The 26,467-nt window shown below is 38.6% G+C and overlaps 1 protein-coding gene across 3 annotated transcripts in view; it reads left to right on the top strand.

Annotated features, from left to right (window-relative positions):
* CEP120 (centrosomal protein 120) overlaps positions 1 to 26,467 on the top strand; it is a 64,136-nt gene that overhangs the window by 12,086 nt on the left and 25,583 nt on the right. For 2 of the 3 annotated variants that reach the window (XM_035014000.1, XM_035013999.1), the window contains 11 exons: positions 82 to 230; positions 4,770 to 4,967; positions 7,397 to 7,624; positions 8,885 to 9,101; positions 10,406 to 10,583; positions 13,168 to 13,317; positions 14,045 to 14,227; positions 16,216 to 16,312; positions 16,412 to 16,564; positions 17,091 to 17,180; positions 25,354 to 25,446. In XM_035014000.1, the coding sequence (XP_034869891.1) occupies positions 82 to 230; positions 4,770 to 4,967; positions 7,397 to 7,624; positions 8,885 to 9,101; positions 10,406 to 10,583; positions 13,168 to 13,317; positions 14,045 to 14,227; positions 16,216 to 16,312; positions 16,412 to 16,564; positions 17,091 to 17,180; positions 25,354 to 25,446 (1,736 nt within the window). The remainder of the gene's footprint in view (positions 1 to 81; positions 231 to 4,769; positions 4,968 to 7,396; positions 7,625 to 8,884; positions 9,102 to 10,405; positions 10,584 to 13,167; positions 13,318 to 14,044; positions 14,228 to 16,215; positions 16,313 to 16,411; positions 16,565 to 17,090; positions 17,181 to 25,353; positions 25,447 to 26,467) is intronic. The other variant, XM_035014001.1, reaches the window with a different exon arrangement.

Here is a 26,467-nt window from a genome sequence, read left to right as displayed (position 1 = left end):
AAAGCATAACCAGCTTTCAAAGTCTTAACAGTGGTTTATGGCAAACTGTAATGTAGTTTAATTGTGGTTTTCCCCGTAAAGTAGCTGCCAGCCTATCTGGACTTGAGCCCAAGGACATCGTGGCAGTCCTGAATGAGGAAGGAGGCTACCATCAGATCGGACCAGCAGAGCATTGCACTGACCCCTTTGTTATGTCGGTGACCATAGCGTTTGCCACCCAGCTGGAGCAGGTGAGACTTTCCCTCTGATTAGTGATGCACAGAGAACTGCAAGCATTGATTTTTATATTAAAATTTGCCTTTTAGGTATTAAAAAGATTTGCAGGTGGACTTTTTTTACTTTAAAAAAAATGGAGAAAAATGTTTTCCCTGCAGAAAGTATTTCTGCTTTAAGAAAAATAGTAAATTGGTATGATTTTAGTAGTAAGAGGAATAAAAATTAAAATCTCTTAGGATTTAGAAGAAAGACTGTCCTTAAACACTGTTTCCCACTGTGTGGCATTGTTAAGGACTGGTCTGAAAGGATTTTTTTTCAAAGTATTGAAAAAGCGACTTTTTGGAGAATTGTCCAATGTTGGGAACACTTGGTGTCAGTCCTACTTCAATAGGTATCATCTGAGATTAGATTTTACCTTCTTTATAAACTAACACATTTGCCAATCACTGCTTCTGGGATGGTGCCAGGAGACAGAAGCTTCTTGGGTCAGAGACAAAGGACTGTACTACTCTCAGCACAGCACACAGCATCCAGGTCTGCATACCGCCTGCTGTCGCCCTTACCTCGTGTCCCAAGGGTGGCACAGGGGGGCCAGTGGCCGCCCCACACGGAGTGGGTTTGTATCGCAGCTGAGGGACTAGACCACTTGCACTGTAAACAGTCCTGGTCTCTCTCCAGGAAGACGCTCAATCCTTACGTTACCGGCTACACAAGCAACCTGGGGAGGTAGCCTGGTGGAGAGTGGTAGCCTTGCGATCTCGGTGCCCTCAGCAAGAGGTGCAGGGACACTCCGGGCCCATGCCAGCATTAATGAGCTGTTACTCCGTCGTCTTTCTCAGGACCGAGCCCAGTTTTCTCGACATTATGGTGGCCTATAGCAGCTGAAATAAATTAATAATTTCAAAAATAGAGAATATGGCTTATGACTTAAATTTTATCGTACGATTACCTTTCTTAGAGCTACAAAGCTCCCACACAGTCTACATTTATAAGTGAAGTACCTGTTAGTGACCATGCAGTGGTCACTTCCAAGTGACTTGAAAGAGTATCAGGTAATGATTTTTCTCAGGAAATATTTATAATTTTGTCATACCAATTTCATGCTTTTGCCTTTCCCCATCAGTTTCTCTCTTTTTCTTCAGAAAGCCCTGCTTATGGATTGCCCTGCCCTAGTATGCCATTCTGGCTGGGGGAAGGTCAGATGTCCACTGTCGTCATTAACCACATCAGGGTACTTGTTAGATAATGAGGCTACTATATTTTTACTGTGTTATTAAGTCGATGCAAGGCATTTTACATTACCACTTTATTTGTAATTTTTTTCAACTCCCTAGGGAGGTATAATTGTTCCTCATCTTTACTGTGTGTCCTGTTCTGTGAAATAGGCATTATGCTAACTAATGTGTTTAGTCCTCTCACAACTTTAGGGGATTATTATTTTCATTTTCAAGATCAGGAAACCATTTCTTAGGAAGGTTTTACAGCTAAGTAAATGGCCTACGTATTTCTGGACATAGAGTCACTTCCCTTACTCTCTTGTTCCAGTTTTATGCTCTCTTCCCTCTTACCCAGTTTTGGAGTAAGATGGATGTGCGTGGGGCTCACTTTCTCACTGCTTACTCACTGCTTACTAGCGGACTCCTTCAACTTAGGCAGCGTAACCTTTCTGAGGCTTGAGTTTTCTCAGTAGTAGAGTGGTGATAATACCACCTTTCCATATAAGGATGAGGGATGAGATAATATAACCAAAATGTCTACCGTGTAGTTTGTATGAGTGAAGCTACATTTGTACATTAAAAGCTTGTTGGGAGTAATTGACCTATTGAATCCACAACTAAAACTAAAACAGTTCTTAGTAATACAAGGTGACTTACTGGGACCAGTCACTCAGTTTAGTTTTTAAAAACTCAAAAACCAGATTGATAACTGGCTGTTGGCTCTCTCTGCTAAAAAGGAAGCCAATAGGTCTCTCTAAAGAGTAAACCGAATTACCATGGAACCCAGCAATGTCAATGCTAGATGTGAATCAAAAGAACTGAAAACAAGTGTTCAAGTAAAAACGTGGACAGGAATGTACATAGCAGTATTCAGTCTCCAAACGGTGGCAACCCAGATGTCCATCAGTGGATGAATGGAGAAACCAAATGCATAGCTGTACAAGGGAATATTATGTGACTGTAACGGAAAGGGGTACTGACAGGTGTGTAGTGTGGGCAGACGTTGAATGCATGCCAAGTGAAAGAAGCCAGACACATAAGGTCACATGGTGTGTGATTGCATTTATATGAAATATGCTAGCATAGGTGAATCCATAGAGAGCCAGAGCAGATTTGTGGTTTCCTGGGGCTGGAGGAAGCGGGGAATGGAGACTGCTTCATGGTTGCGGTGCTAGTCCTGGGCATGATGGGAGTGTCCTGGAGCCAGATGTGGAGACCAGCGCTCGCACGGCCTTGTGAATGTATTCAGTGTTCCTGAGGCGCTCACACTTTTAAATGGTTAAAATGGTACATTTTCTGTTAGGTGTATTTTACAGTAACTAAAAAACACAAAAAATTGAGCCAATAGTCTATTCATCTTTTGATATTATTTAATATTTATTGTTTGCTTTTTTCATTATTTATAGACAAGCCAAGGGTTTTGTAAATTAGCCATTTAGTTTTTTCCTCAAGCTAGTGAAAGGTAGTGTGAGAAAGCATCAAGCAACAAATAAAGCTAAGAAAAAATACCTTCTCAGATGCACATCGTGACTTAGGTCAACTTAGGTCAACATGATGCTATCATGTTGTAGAATGGAGGAATGAGTTAGGAGAAGGAAGACTGGATGGTGATAATCTTGCATTACTCCTTTTCTTAAATACTGACTGTTGAGGGTTAAAACAAAAAAAAAAAAACAACCTTCCAAATACAAAGATGTTAAAGGATTTTGAAAAGAATCTTTTCTTGGTGGGAATTAAAATTAAATATACTATGAGATACTTAAGGGCCATCTTAATTCTTAAAATTTTTATTGCTTTCTGATTATGGAGGAAACCAAAGGAAAAAGGTCTTGTCTAATTAAACTCAGAAATAATCCCTGGTAAGGATACTATATTTTTGCCTCAGGCAGAAATTTTCCCATGCATGTAACAGCTGACTGTGCTGGGTGGTGGAGTTGTACAATTAAACATGTATTCTCTCTTTCAATCCTTCCAAGAACCCTAAAAGAAATGGAGGTACAGAGTGATAGAATAATTTGTCCAAAGCTTCATAGTAAGCCATTGATGGAACCAGGATTGGGGGCTTAATCCAGAGTCTGCTCTTAACAACTGTAGGTGTATAAATGCTGGCTCTCTCTAGATAAATTACTTGATTAAGACCTACTGAAGCACAGCTTAACGTATGGGGTTAAAGTAAACATTTACTTCACATACAAAAATATACTTTATATGAAACACTAGCTATTGAGTATCTACTGTATTACTTTACACAAAGTAAATGACTATTGGATATTTACTGTATACTGAATATGGGGCTGTTTTATTCTAAGTGGTTAATTCTTTTATTTTCACGAACTCTACAAGCTGTACTGTAATTCTGCTTGGCCTAACACTATGTCTTAGATAACTGTCATGTCAGGATATCGTTATTGAGCAGCCCTGTTGTATGATAACTAGAATATATTTAGACCATCTTATATTGATGAATACAACAACTGTTTTTTTAACACATGCTAGTGAACGCTTAGAGTCTATTAGATATTTTATGGGCCATATGTGGCCATGAAACTATGAGCTTTGAGAAATGACACTCCTATTAAAGGAAATATCCTTTTGCAACTGTTAGTTTATAGGTTTCCCGGTTTTGACAGAGTAGCTAGAAAGCGCTTTTCTCAAAGGCCTGGACTAAGGTGTTACATTTAATAGCTTGGATTACGGTTGTTTAAAACCCTCCTCTTATGGGGGCGCCTGGGTGGCTCAGTTGGTTAAGCGACTGCCTTCAGCTCAGGTCATGATCCTGGAGTCCCGGGATCAAGTCCCACGTCAGGCTCCCTGCTCAGCAGGGAGTCTGCTTCTCCCTCTGACCCTCCTCCCTCTCATGCTCTCTGTCTCTCATTGTCTCTCTCGCAAATAAATAAAATCTTAAAAAAAAAAAAATTTTTTTTAAATAAATAAAAAAAATAAAACCCTCCTCTTATGAAGAGGGTGGCAGAGTAAGAATAAGATGGAATAAGGTATATGGAAATAAAGCTCAGTTTAAAATACTTGACCAGTGTCTTCTAAAAGAACTTTCCTGTACTTGTTCATGGATCAGTTGAATGAAAAGTAAACTTGAAAACAACAGAAATCTCTAAAAATAATGGTAGTCTCTGGGCTTTTCTAAGGTAAACCTTGAAAAATTAAACCAGTCATTTGGTTGTAATTTTTCAGAGATTTAGAAATTTTGAGTGAATAATTTTAAGACTTAGAAATAAAAAAATCAGCATTTTAGCAAATATCTTGCAATTCGTCAGACATGCATAAGTATGTATAGTAGTTCACACATTAATACTCTTTTCTTTTTCCTTAAATGTTTAGTTAATTCCGTGTACCATGAAACTTCCAGAAAGACAGGCTGAGTTTTTCTTTTACTATTCTTTGCTGGGAAACGATGTTACAAATGAACCCTTCAATGATTTAATCAACCCAAACTTTGAGCCAGAGAGAGCGTCTGTTCGAATACGTAGCAGCATAGAAATTCTTCGTGTTTACCTGGCTCTTCAGTCTAAACTACAGGTAAGTATTGCAGAAAAAAAAAAGTTTTTTTTATTAGAGATGATTTTTTTTTTAAGCTTCAGAGAGGTACGTAAACTTTTATTTCAGTGGTGAAGATCATCTTTCTGTCACATCTTTTAATTTTTTAGGAATTATCCTGACTTGTAAAGGCCTAGCATAACTGTTACTTCAGACTTTTAGGAGATCTTCTTTACCTAGTTATTATGAAAAGAGGTGTATCACTTGTCAGGCTTTATAATAAAAAAATTGACCTGAAGTCTAAAGCTGTGGGCTCAGGGAAAATTTCGTCATTAATTAGTGGGCATAGTAGCTGTACACACAGATCACATGATGGATTTCAGAATTTATACATGTTATTGCTATTAAAAGCAAAGAAATAACACAACTTCCTAAAGCCTGCCCTTGAATTGAGTACTTTTGTAAAGTAATTTTTTATTGGACTCTCCTTCAAAGTACCTTACCTGGTGAGAATGACTGTTTTATTTTTTATTACAATTGCTTTTAATCAGACTGAGATGGGATAGTGAAATAAAGGATTAGGTCGTCATTTGTTTAACGTGATCAGTCATGAGATTTTGCTTGCAAAGTTGGGTGGGAGGTGGGCAGGGGCATCAAGAAATTATAGTAGAAGTAGGGGGTACCTGGGTGGCTCAGTTGGTTAAGCATTTGCCTCTTGATTTCAGCTCAGGGCATGATCGCGGGGTCGTGGATCGAGCCCTGCGTGGGACTCCACACTCAGCGGGGAGTCTGCTTGATGTTCTCTCTCTTCTCCTTCTGCTCCTCTTCCCCTACCCCGTGCCCTGTACACACACTCTCTCTCTCTCTCAAATAAATAAATTTTAAAAAAGAAATTATAGTAGAACTAAATTTTGGAGGTGGTTTTGTTAAACCCAAGAGACTAAATAGCGAAATACTGTATAAAACGATGAACTGCTTTTTTTTTTTTTTTTTGCTGCATTTCATCTTTTCACATAGTTTTTAGCTTTCTAAACCTCTTGAATTTTTTTCTATTTCTAACATACCAATCTTTACTGAAGTAATGATTTCTTTCTTAGTTTAATTCTCGTGGACATTTAAGTCCTAAAAATCCTTTCTCTTCAGCACACCAACAACATCATACTTAATAACATTATAATAACATTAAAACTAAGTGATAGGTCATTGCCGACATTAGAACTAAAATAGTTTCATGTTGTGATTGCGTATCGTGAATGTGAATGCCATGTTTGCCCGTACAGTAAGGTAAAATCCTAGAGTAAGGTAAAAAAAAAAAAAAAAAGTTTATAGCACATACCTGAACAGCCATTTTTTTCCTGTGGTTTTCTTTCTTTTTTTTCTCTTGATTTTATTTATTTGACAGAGAGAGAGCACAAGCAGGGGGAGTGGCAAGCAGAGGGAGAAGGAGAGGGAGCCCTCCAACAGGGCTTGATCCCCGGATCCTGGGATGATGAACTGAACCAAGGGCAGATACTTAACTGTGACTGAGCCACCCAGGTGCCCCCCCGCTTTTTTTGTAGTTTCAAAAGGGGGTAATGTTGAAGTTTTGATTAGATATCCGTGATAAACAGTACAGTCCACCTGAGAGGTATTCTATTTTACCTTGTACTGGTAAACGCTGTTTCATATATAAAATCTGAAAAGCAAGAAGAGAGAAAGAAACACTAAAGATGGTTTATGGGTGAATAAAAATTATTTCAGGGTCTTTAGAGGCTGGATCCACTAACTTTTTTTTTTTGTTTTAGAATTGTGTTTAAATTGGGGTGCCTGGGTGGCTCAGTCAGTTGAGCGTCTGCCTTCAGCTCAGGTCATGGTCCCAGGGTCCTGGGATCGAGCCCCACATCCGGCTCCCTGCTCAGCAGGAAGCCTGCTTCTCCCTCTCCCACTCCCCCTGCTTGTGTTCCCTCTCTTGCTGTGTCTCTCTCTGTCAAATAAATAAATAAAATCTTAAAAAAAAAAAAAAAACTGTTCAAATTAATGTTGAAATGGAAATAGAAAAAAATGCTTGAAGTATTAGTTTTCTGTTTACATTCATGTATTCATGATACAATTGGTGAAATAGCATAGTAAAATATTAAAGTAAACATAGTTCCTGAAAGAGAGAAGGGTGATAATGTATGAGTATACAGTATTGAGAGAAAAAATGAAAGAGAATGGCTTTATTATTGAGTTCTTAGTAAATTTTGTGCCTTATCAACAATTTTAACCATCAAGTATAAGAACCTGTTACTCACAGACTCCGTGCTGAGCGTGAGTGTGGAACCCGATGCGGGGCTTGATCCCACAGCCCTGAGATCATGACCTGAGCCAAAACTAAGAGTCGGATGCTCAACTACTGAGGCATCCAGGCGCCCCTAACTTTCTGTTAAGTTCATGTGTTTAGGAGACAGGAGAGAATATTAAGCCTATTCGGATTTTCTCTTTCACGTTAGATCCATCTTTGCTGTGGAGACCAGTCACTTGGAAGTACAGAAGTACCCTTAACTGGACTACTGAAAAAGGGGAGTACAGAAATCAACCAGCACCCCGTCACAGTCGAGGGTGCTTTTATTCTCGACCCTCCAAACCGAGCCAAACAAAAGCTTGCACCTCTTCCTGTGGAGCTGGCGCCCACGGTCGGTGTGTCTGTGGCTCTGCAGAGAGAAGGCGTAGACGCCCAGGCAAGTAGTGACCCTCTGTCCCCTCCTCCAGCTTCCACGGCGTCGCTCGGGCCTCCTCGTAAAAGTTGAACTTCACAAGTGTTACCTTGCGTAAGAAATATTAATTAGTGGCCTGCATCACATTGTACTTCCTTTCTGAAAAGTACTGTGGCTCCCCAGCTATACTTTATTGTCTTTATATAGGGCCTTTGCATACAGTCTTGTCTTTTTTTTTTTTTAAGATTTTATTTATTTGAGAGGGAGAGAAGAGAGAGAGCACGAGCAGGGGGAGGGGCAGAGGGAGAGCGAAATGCAGACTCCCCACTGAGCAGGGAGATCATGACCTGAGCTGAAGGTAGACACTTAACCAACCGAGCCACCCTGGCGCCCCCTACCCTTTTATTAAAGATGCATTTATTTTTAGAGAGGAGGGGGCAGAAGGAGAGAATCTCAAGCAGACTCCCAGGTGCCCCCATATAGTCTTCTCCTCTTCCCTCCCCCCCCCCCCCCCCCCCCCCCCCATCGTCCCCCCCCCCCCCCCCCCCCCCCCCCCGCCCCACTCATGGTCAGTCACTGCCAGACAAGGAACTCCTGGGAATGAGAATGTTGTTGGACCTAGTTCCTGGGAATCTGCATTAATGGTAATCGTTTCAGTTGACCCTGCTTGAGCTAAGACGAAAGTTCTTGGTTCACTGGTGCTTTGTGGTCCTTATACTCTCTTTAGGCAACAGAGATGGGTATTTGTTTGGATGTATATACGTTTTTTGATTGTACATAGCCCCAGAATCAACTTTAATGTACTGTTGTTTTGAAGAACTGATCTTTATGTAGGTTATGGATTAAAGCTGGAAAAATCAAAGTGAGAGTTTAAGTATATGCATATACATATATATTTTTAGAAGAAAGTTGAACAAAGGAGAGGAAGAAAATCATATTAGATATGTTTTTGTTTTAGTAACAGGCCTCCATTGTGTTTATTGCCTTGGTAATAACCATTCCCAAGGACACCTGGCCTGACTTGTTGTATCAAATATCCCTTCTTACAAGTTAGGATGCATTTTGGTACTCAGCTCTGGATATCATATTTCCTTCCTGTTCATCTTCCTTTTTCTGGTCCTAGATGCTATAAGAAAATTTGCAAATTATGAAGAAAAATAGACTAGGAATATCCAAACTGGGAAAGGAAGCTTTTATTTTTTTAAAAAAACAACGTCACGTTTTTTGCTTAATTATGAAGGAAAGTGCTTTGCAAATTATACTTTATTTAAAAATTGTTTTTAGTCTTTAATTGAATTAAAGACCCAGAATGAACATGAGCTACGGCATTCAAAGAAGCGAGTTTTAACTCCTATAGAAGAGAAGACACTCACTGGGCCAAAGTCACCAAGTGTGTCCCCTGTTCCACCTCAAAACCCATCACCTCCCACAAAAGATGATGTAACAGGAAGTGAAGTGGAAAGCTTGCAATATGATAAGGACCCAAAACCAAATCCAAAGGGTAAGATGTTCTTTTTACAGATTTTTTAGGTGTACATTTTGTAGCCATCTAATTAATGATTAAGAGAGTTTTCACAGTTTATAAGTAAATTGTGAGCCTTTTTAAGAGCCAAAATGTATAGTGATATAAAAAAATTCAGTTTAAATTGAATTAAATTTAAATCGAGTCTATAACTTCATCATAGAACTTGCTAAAAGGTGAGAGAATTTTTCAGTTACTTTTACTTTAGAAACAGTAGCTTATTGAGAAGAAATTACAGCAAATCGGTCTTTCGAGCATATTTTTAGCTAGTAAACACTTAAATATTATGAATTCATTGGAATTTTAGAAGAGCTGCTGCCTATTGTAATAATCATTAGACTCATTTTTGATCTTACAGTTAAGGGAGAGACTGAGAATGGTTTTATCTGGTTTTACAAACTTTTTTCATCTGCTGCATGAGGATCTGCAGTTACATTTCCTAGTGTAAGTAATTAGAGTAGTGGTCGATTAGGAGTCAGAAGTTAAGGTGCAAGTGATCACTCGGTCACTGAGTAGCTGGAGGACTTGGACTGCTTGCTAAACATCTCTGGTCTGTAATAGGATTGGACTAGATAGCTCTTTTTTTTTTTTTTTAAACATTTATTTGAGAGAGGGAGAATGAGAGAGAGAGAGAGTACATGAGCGGGGGGAGGGTTAGAGGGAGAAGCAGGCTCCCCGCTGAGACAGGAGCCCAATGCAGGGCTCAATCCCAGGACCCTGGGATCATGACCTGAGCCGAAGGCAGACGCTTAACGACTGAGCCACCCAGGCGCCCCTAGAGAGCTCTTTTTGTTAGCCTTTGTCATATGTGCCTAAAATAGCCAAAACTACTTCTTAAAAAGTGATGTAATTCTTATCTGCCATAAGTCTCAAGTATAACCCTTCAAATACTCAGTTCCGTGTAGCTGCCTCTTGGAAAGAAGTCGGTGCCGGCCAGGCTGATGGCACACATCACAGCGACACTAGTGTATGCTGTTATGTTTTGCAGTCTGTGTGCCGAGTAAGCTCTTTTTCACACAGCTCTAAAGTGGGAATGAAAGCCTACATCATTTTGGGTAAGTCACTTGAAGAGGTTGATGGCTCAGTTCATATGTTTATGAAAGCAAGTGATCACTCACTGTTCCTTGCTTGAAGGTAAATGAGAGATCTTTTTTTTTTTTTTTTTTTTTTTAAGGAAAGTGCCATGCTTGATGTAAATGAGATGTCTGTAAGTGATGTAAATAACTTAAGAGAAACTGTTACCAGGTGGCATTTTTCCTTTGGAATTTTTATGTTCATTCTAGCCGTCAGTTCTCCTGCACCTGCCTCGGTGGTCCAGCCAGTGCCCGCATTGCACGCTTCAGAAGCTGCCTCCGGACAGAAGATTGCTGTACCAGCCACATCACACCATTTTTGCTTCTCAGTAGACTTAAGGAGTATCCATGATTTGGAAGTTGGTTTTCCAATCAACTGTATATTAAGGTGTGGTCCGATTTTGTCTCCAAGTACTATTTTCTGAAGAGCACATGCCTTTCCTCTCTTTGGAAATTGCAGAGGGAGAACTATCACCAAAGAGGTTCAAACAGTTGTTAAACCCCTGAATGGAAAAGGGGGCCAGACTCTATCCTAATGACTTTGAATTTAAACCAGGGCGGCATTGGTGGTAGGAGAGCTAATACTAACTGTAGGTATTGATGACAATTTATTCATGCTCCTTTGTAAAAAAAACAAAACAAAACAGTGACTCTTGAACTGAAAAGGTGTTTCTAGAAAAGGTATCATAGGTCAAAATAAGGGAGGTGTAGTATCTGACTTTTCTCTAAAACTTCATTACAATGGGGGGGGTTACCCTCGGTAACTGAGACCATAAGAACCATACTTAATGAACTGCAAGGGGAATGTGTTCACCCTATTCCATATAAAAAATTGAAATACATATATATTTCAGCCAGTTAAATGGCTTTACTCACTAGCTTGTTTTTAACAGTAATATATTTTCATCAACTTTTGGCTGAAATGTATATTAAATGTAATAAAGTAATGTGTTTTAGTTTGGAGTATTTAGTTTTTTCTTATAAATTTCTTTGGAGCAAGTATTAGCATTTCTAATAAAGTTGTTGCTCCTTATGTGGTTAAAATACAAAAACCTTTCTGTCGTTTGGGATTGCCATTGGCAGGAACGTCAGCCGCTGCACGGTGCTCCTTGCTGGTATTTAAGGCATACCTGCTTTAGATGCATAAATTAACTCTTCCTTGTATCTCATTTTTCAGTTAGATTCTTATCAAGCTATTGCCAAATCCTCTGGGCTTTGATGTGAATAATGGACAGAATCAAAGGGACCCAACCCTGCCTGAGTCTGTGAATTCCCAGAACAGGAGTGTTTCTGTCACAGCTTAAGTTTTGCTTTTTACCTCTTGTTGGAGGCTGAGAATCATTATGAAAATGTTAGTTGAAAATTGAGGGCCAAAAAAGGCTTTTTTCTCACAAAGCTTTTCTCAAAGAGTTTCTAGAACATCTTGTAAAATGGTTTTTAGAAATAGAATTATTACTTACTTTCTACTTTACCTTTTTGTCTTTCTCCCTCAAGTTTTTTAACTGAGATCTCTTTACCACTGCTAGTAGAGAATGTGATCTTGGGGTACTTAGAGATGCTGTTAGCCAGAGCGTAGAAATACTGGGATGATCTAAAATTAGAAGCTGTGAGGGGGAAGCCTTGTACCAGCCCACTTAGCAGGCATTCCTCATAGTTTTTGTGGTTCATTCTTGTCCTATGGGCCATTGGTTGACTCATGAAGTGCCTACATTATCCAGCAGTGTGCCTGGTATTAGGGGTTTATGGGCCACGTAAACAAAGAGCTCAACCTTGTGAAGAAGACAGATTGAGGAAGAAGTCAACATGTGAGGGAGGCCAGAAGTCCAGCTGGCAAAGAAAAGGGGGAGAGTGTTGTAAACCGAGGGTACAGTTATGATTCACTTACACACTCTGCATAGAATTCACTTGATGATAAGAGCCATTGTTTCTGTCTTGGAGTCATTTTATGGCATTTTTAAAAACACTGTTTGAGTTTGATCAATTTTATGGTGTCAGGCTCCCGTGAACTGTCATGAAACTGTAGTTGGCAACTGCATAATGGGATTTGTGAGATGACCTGATTTCAGTGGATGTGTAATTATATAGGAATTGAGTGAATGCACAGGATTCTTGTTGTAGGAAAAGCAGCTTTCACTAGTAGGCTTTAAGCTCCAGTTTTTCTAATGAATAACAGGATACAAAATGAAATTTAAGTGAGCATTACGTTGTCTTTATATTTGGCTTTAAATACAAAGTGAAGTTCTGCAGTAGTCAGGCATCCTCCCATTGAATCCGGTGTGGTTTCTGTGATGACAGGAAGAGCGCTGTTACTCATTGATTCATCTGCTTTCATCCTTGATTCTCAAAGACAGAATACCATGAGTACACCCTTTTGGCGCTGACTAGGAGTTTTTTTAGCCCATTAACATCAAGACATTATTGAATAAAGAAAATAAGTTTTGAAATTAAACTCAGCAGGTATTTCTTGAAAGTTTACTATGTACCCCAAACTGCTTATTTGTTGCTGGGAGGGCATGGATGCAAAAGATGGGACTGGTGCCCTCGAGGAAATCCTAAACCAATGGCGGCTTGATCTTTGTTTAGCGGCCTCATTGTCATTCCTAAGTCTTATTCTTACTTAGAACGTATCAAAATGATGATCTCTTCCTTATTTGGTGTCATTGCCTTCAAAATACCAGAATTCTTCCCCAGAAGGTCATTCTAGGATCACTTGTAAAGCAGCTTTGGGAACCAGTGCTAAACCCATCATGCATTTTCTCTAGAATTGCTATCATTTTTATATCAACACTGACTGTGTTTGCAGTGTTTTAAAGTTGGTGTTAGGACTAAAGCCATCAGGTATTTGTACCATTTACCAATTTTAAAAATTGTATTTGTTCATTATATTCATATTATGTTTTTAAAAAAACAACACAGACTAGAAGTCTTATCTGTCAGCTGTATCATAGGACTTTGTTTTCCTTAAATTCTAGGTACTCCTATCCATTCTTTGGGAGTGCGGCTCCTATTATGACTAATCCTCCTGTAGAAGTTCGCAAAAACATGGAAGTTTTTCTTCCGCAGTCTTACTGTGCATTTGATTTTGCAACTCTGCCTCATCAGCTGCAGGATACCTTCTTAAGGTAATACATGTACGGTGTGTATGATATTAAGTCACTCTTGAAAATTTATATCTTGTTAACGAAGGGAATTCCTGGAGTTGTAGATTCATAGCAGTCAGTGCATTTGAAGACCTAGAAACAAATGCAGTAAGAATGTCTGTGATGTTTGTCCTTCTGCTATCAAGTTTTATATAGTAATGGAGGCTCTTTGTAGATTTTCGTATCTTATTTGTCTTGCTTTGGATGTTAGACCTGTGTTAGTACAATCTATGAGTAAAGAAGAAACTTTGAAAAGTAGTCTTGTTTTTTCATAATATGTGAAGGTAAATACGAGCAAGCTGTTTAGTTTTTATTCTTGATTCACCAGTTGACTGTAGTGTATTACTTGCTTTTTCTGATTTGTCATCTATATAAAATAGAGGTGTTAATCCAGCTGTCTGAATTGGATTTGTGAAGGAAACTGAAATCTGAAATGTCTTTTTACTTTCTCAGGGTATCACAATTCAAATTTGTATATTAATTTAAAGGGAAGGAAGAAAGAATAAAAAAGAACAGTATTTGAGGGGTTTTCTTTATTGCACAGAAGGAGGTGTAGAAAATGTAATAGTATTTTCTGTTTGTTACCTGTGGAATTGAGCCTTTCTGATCCAGGTAACAAATCATCTTTGAATACATTTAGGGACCTCAAAGATGTTAGTGACTTAGTTCAGAACTGATAGATATGAACACTGGTTTCTCTCTTCCTCAGGATTCCATTGCTGGTTGAATTATGGCACAAGGATAAAATGAGTAAAGATTTACTTCTGGGAATCGCCAGAATCCAGCTTTCTAACGTCTTGTCTTCGGAAAAAACTCGCTTTTTAGGTTCCAACGGTGAACAGTGTTGGCGTCAAACTTACAGTGAATGTGTGTCTTTCATAACAGCACAGGGGTAATGCATTGCCCAGAACTGGTCTTCACTTGCTTTTTATTCTCATTAGCTGCTTACAGCCTTATCCTCTCCTGTCGTCTTTGTTCTCATCTTTCTTCTTTGACCGATGGGGGCTACATTCTCACTTGCTCTTTAGCCTTCTTTAGCTTTCAGGTACCACTGTACCCCATGATACTGTAAACACTTAGGCTCTTAAGTATTTCCCTCCCCCTCTTAAGCCTGACAATTGTAAATTCTGGCTTTTTTTTTTTTTTTAAGTAAGTCAAGGTCAAATTTCTAAGGTATCGTTACATTGTCTTGCATTGGGAATGACTGTTGTTCTACTTGACAAATATTTTAACTTTTGCTTCAAATCTGATTTCTGAGAATGTTACAAATGTTTGGCACTTTAAAAAGAGTATTGTTTTTCTGCCCTGGGATTTATCAATGCCACAGTGAAAAACTGAAGTTCATATGTCTTACACAAAAGACCTCTTTTGAGTGATCTTTTTAAATTTAACAACAGAAGTTTAAATAAACTATAACATTATAAATCACATGCCTTGATTTTTGAAGCATGATTAAAATGTAGAGAGAAATCCAGCTCGTAAAAAGCTGAGATCTAAAAGTAGTACTGAAATCCCTTCCCTTGCTCTTGCCCACCTCTAACCACTTGCAGACAGTGAGGAGGTGAGTAAAACTTTGACTCACTTGGAGGATCTGGAAACAGGTGTTTTACAGTATCAGATACTCTGCTGAGCTGAAAATTCTTTTAAAATACCATTCTTGGGGCCCCTGGGTGGCTCCGTCAGTTAAGCGTCTGCCTTCGGCTCAGGTCATGGCCTCGGGGTCCTGGGATGGTGCCCCGCATCGGGCTCCCTGCTCAGCGGGGAGCCTGCTTCTCCCTCTGCCTGTGCCCTTCCCCCTGCTTGTGCTCTCTCTCTCTCTCTTTCTCTCTTGTTCTGTCAAATAAGTAAAATCTTAAAAAAAAAAAATACCATTGTGTGGTCACATAAGTAGAATATCATGAAAATAATCAGATCATTACTAGTTATTTTAAATCTGTGGGTTATGAATATTAACTTTTATTGCCCTGCTCTGTAGACAGAAGAGTTTTAGGAGACTTAGGTAAGATAGTGTTTCATTTTGCTTCATTCATGTCTTCTAAAGCTGTGAGATTAGAAGAAAAATGTGAAAATTGATTATTAAGGGTTTGCTTGTGTGGGTTTCGTTCACCGAAGTTGTGTTTGACCAAGGATTTATGGAATAGATTTGATTTAGACAAAGCTACGTTTCTTGTAGCCAAGATTGTATTTTCCTCTAACAGTTTAGTAAATGCTCCTTGTAGTTCTCTGATAGAGAAATCCTCGTTATAATAAAAATTATATATAATTAACCAATTTTCAGGAATTATCCTGAAGCATCACTCACATCCCGTAAAAGATTTATATACAAGTGCTTCGCCCAGGAAAAAAGTGGAATAAGAATTCAGAATAATCTATATATAATCAAGAGTAGGGAAATTTGTTTTTTTCTTAATTTTACTATATAAATTCATTAGGATATTTTATAGGCATTAAAACACACGTTCTGAGTTAAAGCTGACTACATCAGAAAAATGCCCCAGATGGAAATGGAGAAAAAGGGACAAAATGGTTTGATCTTAACATGCATGAGTGCATGTCCCTCTGCACGTACATAAAACAGAGGAAGGAAATGAAAGTCCAGCAGTAATTACCTATGGGCATTAAGATTTTACATTTCTCCACCAGTGTTAGAGGTCATTTTTTAGTAAATGTGGGTATGGACTAATTAGAATGTTTATGCTCAAGTAAGATCCTGTATGTGGAAGGTCTTGAAGCCTATAGAATTTAACTGCAGTTGGAGTAGCAAGAGTGTCAGGTACAAGAAATGTGACCTAGTCACTGCTAGAGCTTTGGGGAAATAAAAGGAAAAATAATAGAAAAGGGTTTCCATGAATTTTAAGATACTTCTGATTTCACCTGCAGGTCAAACAACAGGATAATGGATCTTTCTTATACAGTAACTCTAGAAGATTATGGACTAGTAAAAATGCGTGAGATTCTTGTCTCTGATTCATCTCAGGTCAGTATCACTGAGAGTGAAATCTGACTCTTCCCAGTGGATCTCATGCGCTACATGTGTGAGCGTACTGGTTTCAATTCGTTTTCATTCATGTCTCAGGGTTTATCTGCTGTGCAACAGAAGCCATCTTCCGTTCCTCCAGCACCTTGTCCTTCAGAAGTCCAGACAGAGCCTCGAGAAACCTTAGAATACAAAGCAGCCCTGGAGCTAGAAATGTGGAAAGAGATGCAAGAAGACATTTTTGAAAATCAGGTTACTTTGTCTACTAACTACATTTCTTTCTTCTCTGTAAGGCTTTTCTCTCTCTCTTCCATGGGTACCCTACCCAGTCCCTCTGAATATCAAGAATGCTTTACTCTTATATAAAAACAGAATAAAAAAATACTCGTTAAATGACAGCTGGGCAGAAGCCATGCAAGAAGGATTCCCCTAAACTTTCTCCATGACTCTGGGGCAGAATTAGGACTTGAAGGTTAGAAGTCAGAGACTGAAAACTTGAACATTTCTTTTAATTTCAGGCCCTCATGTAGCATACCCTCCTGGAGCCTGAAATCATCTGTCTGGAAAAGAGAGAGTTAGAGAACAGGTCTTACGTTAGCTTTATTCTCATATGGGCGTTCCTTGCCTCAGGCCTTCTCTTTGTTTGGTTTAGGAATAAAAGGGAATTCCTGAAAGAAACCTATCGGTGAACAGTATTAATTCTTTACCACCGAACAACTGATTGGTGTGTTGGAAATACTGATGTGTTTTCTGTGACTGTTTTGTCTTCCTCTTGTAGCTAAAGCAGAAGGAATTGGCTCATATGCAGGCTCTTGCCGAGGAATGGAAGAAAAGAGACCGAGAGAGAGAATCGCTTGTAAAGAAAAAGGTAATAACTTCTATAGAAATCAAAGGTGGAAAGGAAAAATATTAATGATAGTATCTTGTACTTGCATTAAAGAAAATCTGTGGAATATCAAAGTATAGTGGTTGTATATTGGCTTGGATAAAGTGGATGAATGGGTCAGGAGTAGGAGGAAGGCCTTTCTCTTAAGGTGTTTGGTGCTTTTTCGATTTTGAACCCTGCAATAGTATTATTCTTTCGAAAACTGAATATTCTAGAAAAAAAGCCTACTTCTGTATGAAAAAAGAAAATAAGACATCTAAGTATATATAAATGTTATAATTTGTTAGTTAATAAAAAAGCATCAAAAACTTATAAGCTCTTTTTAAGAATTTAATTCTGGAATAAATGACATCCTTAAAAACAAAATGAGACCATCTGATCTTACTCCAGAAAGCAAAAGTTCAATACTTACCTATTTACATTCAAGTTATTGAGTAAAACAAAAACCCTGAAAATTAGACTTGTTTCAAATATTGAAATTTAACTTTCATTTTAGTGGTTAATGATGTATCTATAAATGGGAGGAGACAACCAATGGCAAGATGGTTTGCTACACTCGACCAAGCCAGGAGCAGGGTGCGGACTAGCATATTCTTGAAAGTTACTTTATTTTCTTCTCTGATTTCAACCATTTACATTTAATGGGTAATTATTGACATGGTTGGGGTTTTTTTGTTCTTGTTTTTTGTTTTTTTTGTTTTGTTTGTTTTATATATTTGGGTTTAAATCTACTCGGTTTTCCATTTGTTCCATCTTAGTTTTTTCTTTTTTTTTTTTGTCGGCTGCTTTTTCCATTTTTTGGATTTATTGACTTTTTTTATGATCCCATTTTTTTTTTTACTATTACCTTATTAGCTGTATCTCTGTTTTACTGCCTTTTTTTTTTTTTGATGGTTGCTTTAAGGTTTAAAATATGTAGCTTTAATTTATCACAATATGCTTCCAAGTGCTATTCTACCACTTCATTTGTAGTGTAAGAAGTTTACAGCAGTACGTGTCCAGCATATGTCTTTTGTGTTGTTACCATCATAGATTTTGCTTTTACATGTATTACCCTAAAATATATTTTTGCTTTACAGAGTTAGTTTTTAAAGAAGTAAAACTCTGAGGCAGTAGTCCTTTTTTATTACCCAAATACATAACATTTCTTTTAGTATGGGTCCGATGGCAATAAATGCTGTCAGCTTTTATGTGAAGAAGTGTTTATCTCTCCCTCATTTTGAAATAAATATATTTTCACTGGGTATAGAATTCTCGGTTGACAGTTTTTTGTTTCAGTCTTGAAAGTTGTTTAATTTGCATTTCGATTTGTGTTGTTTCTGATAGAAAATTTGCTGGCCCTTTTACCTTGGCCCTCTATCTGTAATGTCTCTTTCTCTGAACTGCTTTTAAGATTTTTTTCTTTACCACTAGTTTTCAGCATTATGATTTTGATGGGCCTTGTGCTTGTGTGTCTTTGTATGTCTGTGTGCGTGTGTTCACCCTGCTTGGAGACTTTGAGCTTCTTGATTATAGGGTTTTATCAAGTTTGAAACAGTTTGGGTTTTTATTGCTTAAAATTTTTTCCTGTGTCTCTTTCTCCTCTTGTGCTTGGATTGCAATGTACATGTATCTTAGACTGCTTGATATTGTCCCAGTAAGAAGTGAATTATTTTTTTAAGTTTTTTTTTTTTCCTTCTCAGTGTTTCGTTTTGGGTATTTTTTATTGCTGTGACTTCAGGTTCACCTGTCTTGTCTTCTGAAGGGTCTAATTTGCCATGAATCCATTTGAACATAATTTTTCATTTCATATACTGCACTTTTCATCTTTGAAAGGTCCATCTGGGCCTTTTCCCTTTTTTTAAACATACTCCACTTTTCCTCATGTTCATGTTTTCCTTTTCAGTATCTGCAATATATTTATAATATGTTACCTACTAGTTCCAACATCTGTATCATTTTGAGGTCTCTTTCTGTTGTTTTTTCACCTGGTTATAGGTTACATTTTTCTCCTTCTTAGCATGATGGGTAATTTTTTGTTAGATACCAGAAATTGTGAAGCTTACATTGTCAGTTGCTGGATCTCATTATGATGTGAGGTTACTTGGGATGAGTTTGATCCTTTAAAGTTTGGCTAGGATGAGTTGACAACATCCCATAGCCTTGGGCTCCGTAACAGTATGTAGATGCCTGGTGTGTCACAGGGTCTCTTCCCTCGGACAGGTAGGAATGCACACTCCTCTCAGACCTGTATGAGCTCTGGGAATGCTTCATCTTAGAGCTTTCCAGTGGTAAAGTCCCCAGCCTTTGGGGTTTCACCTCAGATTGGAGCAGACTACTCTGCAGGTCTCAGGTGCTCACTCTCTCCACGTCTCCCTCCTCTCCTCACCAGCTTGACTTGCCTCATCCTCTTTGGTCTGTCTGTTGCCTCAACTCGGCCAGATGGCGAGGGTCTGCTGGGTCCCCCCTTCTCTGAGCTAGAGTCTGGAAAGTGCCTCCAGGAAGTCCACGAGAGTTCCTGGTAGGGCCTCATTTGTTTTTGCTCTGTCAGGGATGATGGTCCTGGGCTGCCCATTCTCCAGTGTGTGAAAGCACTTGTTTCGTGTGGTTGTTCCATTTGTGTTTTTGGGGGGGGGGGGAGGCAGTTAGTCTTCTATGGGTAGACCGAACAGAAGGCCCCCAAGCCTTTGACTTTAAAGTTAACTGTTTCAACTTTATCTCCCTCAATTCTCAACCATTAAAAATTTGAAAAACCGGTGAATTAAAAGATAAAGATAACAGGACCACTCTAAAGCATCTGTTCTTAAATACTCAAATAACTGAAATTTAAAAATTTAGAGGCCCTCACACATACTTAAACTTTATAGTAGTTGTACTAAGTGTGACTTTTATATTAAGTAGCATTTATAGTTCTCCAGTATCCTTTATGAATTGAATCTGAGCCAACAAATATTGAAAGTTTTTTAATTTTTCATTTACCTTTTAAGGCAAGACGAGTTTATTGTTGAACCATTTTTTAAAGTGCTGTTGAAGAGTTTTTCAGGGTTGAGGTTTGCAAAAGTCAAATCTTGAAACATTTTTTAGTTAATAATTTTGACAAATCCACCTTGTGCCCTAATTGAACTTTCTGTTGCCAAAAAAAAAAAAGAGAGAGAGAGAGAGAAAAAAAACAGTTTTTGTGTAATGAGTTGGAAAAAAAAAGTCAAAGTGATTTCTGGTTGGTTGTCATTTTGCTGTTATCTTTTCAATTGGCTTCCAGTATATACAGTTTCTCCTACCATTTCAGCTTGAATCGACAAGCTCCTGATTAGTTAATAAGAACTCTGCTCAGAAAATGGAATATGATATCTGTCTAGTAAGTGGCTCAGGTATTTATTTGAATTAGTCATGTCAAAAAGTAGATTGGATGTTGCCATTTTATTTCAATCTAAATACATTTGGGAGTTACAACTCATCCAGTGTAACATGTGCTCTGTCTTGTAAGAGTATGGTCAACTAGGATGAGATCTGTTTTTCTAAAACTTGGTAAGTTACTGTAAAATTGAGTCCGTGGGGAGAAAAAAGCAATTTTTTCTTCAATAGGATGAGACCTTTTCAAGCTAAATTCTCTGAGAATCTCACCATACTATTTTTAGGTCTAAAATGTATGAGCCTTTTCTGTTCATTTATTTTCACTTTATTTACCTGTTTTCTTCAAAACAATATGTAACTTCTTCAATAGTTAGACAGTTTACCTGAAGGAGTCTGGGTAATACTGATGGAACATTATGCAGTCATTTAAATTTCATTTTATTTCTGCTATTCGGCACAAAATAATTAATTAATAGTAAAATGGAACTCATCTGTTTATTATGAGGAACTTCTATCTTGCCTTACCAAAAAGATGCTAACTAGCTAATAGCCCACCAATTCAGGATGTAGTGGTGAAGGAGTGTATGTAGTAAAATAAAACTATATATAATCAGACCTCAAAGATACTAGTATTTCATAATAATAAATTACTATTTTAAGCTTATGATAGGCACCTAATGATACATATCCTTATGGGTGACTGGGTTTATTAATCAATTAATGTTTTTTGGTCATCTTTTGGGACCATTTGGAGGCATTATTTTGTTACCTGAAAAGGAGATTGTTTTTGTGGAAATTTCTCTGTTTGAAAAAATAATTTATTCTCTGGAGTTATACATAAACTTTTCCTCCAAATAAATGAAGCCTTAGTTAACCTTGAAACAGATAATATAATGATCTACCACCCACGTGGGGCCTTTGGGGTGAAGTGAAATATACTAAACCTTTATTTCCAGAAACCAGTGTATTGCTAATAACCTGGTTGTACAGACGGATATGCTAAACCCAGTGATTGTTAACTAATGAATGTGTCTTAAAGTAATTTATGAGTAGGATACTCTGGTCCTGTTCTACCTTCTTCATAGCTGAGATCATGTTTATTCTGTCTTCTACATGACTTCCCGTCAGATAGCTAAAGATCGCTATCATGTACCCACAAAGAAGGAAGAACTCAGTTCTACATAAGGGAATAGTATGAGGAAATGTTTCATGGATAAGATTATGCTTTTACTTTGGTAAAGATTAGTAGATACTACCAGGTGGACTCAAGGGACATTCCAAAGAAGTTTGAAATAGGCTTGGCATTAAGAAAATTGTATGTAGGTTGATGTGGGAAGAAGGGAGGAGAGGGTATGCCTCAAGAAATAAGGCATAGAGAGGTTTATGGGATGTAAATGCTCTTCTGTTCCATTTTGAGGGGGTTAGACTTGATCCTGCAGACTTTCTCAGCCAGGGTTTCTTGAGAGAATTAAGCCCTAATGCTTGCCAGCATCTACTATCGCTAATGGATTAACTTGATCCTATGCTTCTACATTAGTAGAGAAGACAGAGAAAAAAATTACTTGAATTATTTTTTTATGTTCTGTGGTTCAGCTGATAACCCAGCTTGGGAAAGGTAGAAATTTGAGAAACATTTTTTTAATGAAGACTTTTATGTAAGAGAACAAGGAAATGAGATTTTTGTTTTCAAACAGTCATTCTGGTGGAAGTATAATGGACAGAATGGAAGAGGGTGAAGCTAAAGTCAGGAAGACCAGGGAGGCAATAATATATGTAAAAGAAGATGAAGGCTCAAAAGTCAGAGCAGTGATAAGGTGGTAGAGAAAAGGGGAACGGGAGTTAAAGGGAGTGAAGGAGGTTTAAGATCTGAAGCCTTAAGGGATACTCATTGCTACCCAATGCTCCTCCTCCTTTCCCTAAGCAGTTCATTCCCTCTCCAGAACAGTTCTCAACCAAGCCTCCCTCATCCTTACCCAATTTGATCTTTCCCTTTCTAAAACACTTCCTTTGCTTGACCTCTCCTCCTATAACCTTCCTACTGTTCTACTGAATTCACTGGTCTCCCCTTCCCAGTTTTCGTGCTGGATCATTTTTTTCCCCTCAGCCTCTGCTGGGTTTATTGGCTTGCCCCAAGGCCCAGTCCTTGAATCTCTTTTCTGTTTTTACATTTCTTCTGGTGTTGTCCTCCACTTTCTTATTGTCCTATACAAGTATGCATATTATACATAATATATGTGTATTATATATAACATGTATCCACTTGCATCCCCTGCCTCTTCTCTGGACTCTGCACTTTGCTGTTGACATTGCCCACTGACTGTCTCATAAGCAACTCAAATGTGACCTAAGAACAAGCTCTGTATCTCCCTCCTGTATAAATTTGTTCGTGTTGATTCCCCATCTTAATAAATGGCGATGCCTTTTACTCAGTTTCTCAGGTTACAAGGCAAGTTATCTCTTGACTCTGATTCTGATTCCACATCTAGTTTATTAGCAAATCCTCGTGGCTCCACACTGCATATGTATCCTGGAAACGAACCACTTTGAGCCACCTCCTTCACAACTTTATGTCTCGCCTAGGTGACTTCTCTCCTAGTTACTACTTAACTCAGCATCCCTTCCTCTTTCCTGACCCCGGTAGCTGGTTATATCCATATCATCCAAGAGGGAGGCTTTTAAACCAAAAGTCAGACAGTGCACGCCTCTGCTAAAACCTGTCATGCTCTTCATGGCACGTAGAATAAAACTCACATTTTGTATCAGGTCCCACAAGGCCTTAGGTGACCTGTCTCCTAGCTTCCTCTGTGACCTCACTTCTGTCAAGCCTCCTGCTACAGTCTGTTCTTACCAACCTGGCCTCCTTGCAGTTCATCAGATGTGCTAAGCCACACGTCCCCCACCTCAGGATCTATGGAATGTCCTTTTGTTAGAAGTACTTTCTGGTCTTTGTTCAGGATAATCCGAGTGAGGCCTTCTCTGATCATTATGTCCAAAATACGCCTTCTTCCTTTGCTCCCCGCCACTAGCTAGACACTCATTCTGCTTATTTTCATCCTGGCATTTACTTAGGATTACATTAAATATCCACTTCCTTGTTCATAGTTGGTCCTCCCTCAGAATATAGGTATCACAGGACTTTCTTTTACCCACACCTGCTAGGTTTTCAATAGATATTTGTTATTTAAATGATGATGATTTCCCGTTTTTATACATTTTTGAGTTTGAGATACCTAGGGAGTATTGGCATATGCAGCAGATCCTTGGGCTTAGAGGTCCTAACCTCTGGAGGGGGTTTTGACTTGGCAGGCTGGATTTGGGAGTGCTCCGTATACGTGATGGTAGGTGGTTTGGGTCATCTGCGGAGGTCATGTAGCAGGAAAGGAGACCTCCTGAGACAGGGCTCTGGGAACGCACACATTTGCCTTGCCAGAGGCAGAACATTGGAATTCTGACTCACCATCCTGTTTCCCTATCCCTGTAAGACTTTATAAGGAGGTGTAGGGCACACTTAGTTGTTTTTTGTTTTGTTTTTTAGGTAAACCAAAAGTAGGTGGTAGAGTTAACAGAATTCTTACGTAAGTGATCATGATTGGTTGGTATGTCGGGCCTAAATCACTGAAATAAAGTTTAACAAGGACAAATGTCAAATTCCGTAGTCACAACAGTCTTTTGGACAATAGTTATGTGGGTATAGTTATCCCAGGTTTAAAAACAAAAGTCTTGGGGGAATTTCTTTGACACAACAGATGGCGTGATCAGGATCCTGAAATAGCACATGCGATTTTAGATGAAGTTAATGGACTTGCTGTTCTTGTCTCAGGCAGGGGACATTCTTTGGCTTCGGAAGTAATGAGATCACATCGGGCTACCACATTTTTTAAAAGACTTAGTCTAGAATCTAATCTCTAGATTAAATCTAAGATATTAGATGATGTGAAAATCAAAATATGTGAATAATAGCTAAAACTTGTGTTTATCTTGGAGAAGAAAAAAGACTAAGAGGATATATGATGGCTATCACCAGATTCAAATATGTGAAGATATTTTTTTTTTCTTCTGTCTAAGGGGTACAGGTAAGGTTCAGGAGGATCAAACCAAGGTCCTATTGACTACGGGAAAAAGAAGATTAAGATGTCGCCTGGGATCTGGAGACTAGTTGGTGAGGATAGAAAAACTGGTTCAGAAAGTCCTAGTAAAAATGATCAGTTACAAATGAAAGATAGCAAACTGTCAGATTCCTACATGCTGTGTAGGCTGAGCTAGCAGACCTCTTATTCTGAATGGGACTCATAGGGTCAAAGAGCAGAGCAGGACTGCAAGCCCATGGCAACCGGGGTACTAGGCTTGGGGCCCAAGCAGGGAGTGTGGCTTCAGAAGCGATCATGGAACTGCAGGAAAGGATGAGATCTGAACCAGGAGGAGGACAGACTTGAAACTGACTAGCTGATCTAGCAACAGAATTCGTTCTAGGGAAGGAGCGTAAGCGATGAAGGGGGGCATCAGAGAAATACCGGAGTGTTGACCAAGGCAGATTTTAAGGAGCTAGATGTTGCCTGAACATAGGATTTTACTAGCAGTCTGATTGTCCAGTGGGAGAAAGAGCTTCCTCGGGAAACTGAATGTCACTAGAGAGAGCCAAGCAGAAGCGAGATGGGCTTCCTTCCTTAGGGTACTGGAAAGAATTTCTGCTTTGAATTGGTGGATGTAATTCATGATTTTCCTATTCCCACGTCTTGTGTTTCAGTAAGTTAAAATGTATGCATCGTTGAATTTGTTCATGTTTTGAATTTGGGGAAAAGGTAATTTTTCTTTTATCGTACTTTAGGTGGCTGAATATACTGTTCTAGAAGGAAAACTTCAAAAAACCCTAATTGACCTAGAGAAGCGAGAGCAGCAGCTTGTCCTTGCAGAGTCAGAGGTAACTGTATTCCTCTATCGTACGTCTTCATTTCCCAGAATCTGTGTTCTAGGTCCATACTATTATTTTTCCTTTATGCTCATATAAACTCCATTTCATGGAAGCTGTCTTGTAGGCATGATGGAGAAAACTGCTGTTCAATAATAGGTCAGAACGTGAGGAATAGATAGCCAAATATTTTACTAGAAATGTTAATTGTTAGCCAGCTTTGGCTGATGTCTGCAGTTGTAGAGACTTCTGGTTAAGTTTCCCATTATGGGGAAGGAAGGGAGAGTGGTACTACGTAGAGAAGAGAGAAAATGCAGCACAGGCTTAGTGGCCTAGCCTTCTGACCTTGCTCTCGGTAAGAAAGGAACACCCTTGTTGCCCATTAAAGGTTAAATCTGAAGGATGGATGAAAACTTCTGTTAGTGCTACGCCTAGTTAGCAATTTTGTTAGGTCGTACTAAATTTTACCCTAAATACTTATTTAAATTACTACAAAAGTCACTTCAAAATACTTAGAATTTACCCCATGTTAAATTTATATGCCCCTTCCCTAACCACACGTGTTTCTCAGAATTTTTCTCAGCATCTCTCTCTTAACTTTGTCCTCACATTTTCTGGAATTTCTAAGTTGATTTGGAAACAAATATATTTAAGGTCAAACATCTGATATAAAGGCTCAGTCACCTTCTGTGATACTAGGCAGAATGTAAGAAATTTTGTGGTTTATTTTTAGTAGGCTCCATGTTTTAGTAGGCTCCACCCTGAAATCAAGACCGGAGTTGAGATCAAGAGTTGGCTGCTTAACCAACTGAGCCACCCAGGCGCCCCCATTTTTTTTTTTTTTTTTTTTAAGATTTATCTATTTGAGAAAGAGAGTGTGCATGAGCAGGGGGAGGGGTAGAGGAAGAGGAAGAAAGAATCTTAGATGGTATCAGACGCTTAACCGACTGAGCCACCCAGGCACCCTCAAAATATAAGAAATGTCTAAAGAAGAAAAGAAACTTGGGCATATTTGCTTAGATAATACAATGGG

Source organism: Mirounga leonina, unplaced genomic scaffold, assembly GCF_011800145.1.
Source record: "Mirounga leonina isolate KUSES-001 unplaced genomic scaffold, KU_Mleo_1.0 Mir_168, whole genome shotgun sequence".
NCBI classification, from domain to species: domain Eukaryota; kingdom Metazoa; phylum Chordata; class Mammalia; order Carnivora; family Phocidae; genus Mirounga; species Mirounga leonina.
The sequence above is the reverse complement of the archived record's forward strand: the minus strand, read 5'-3'. Positions and strand labels throughout refer to the sequence as shown.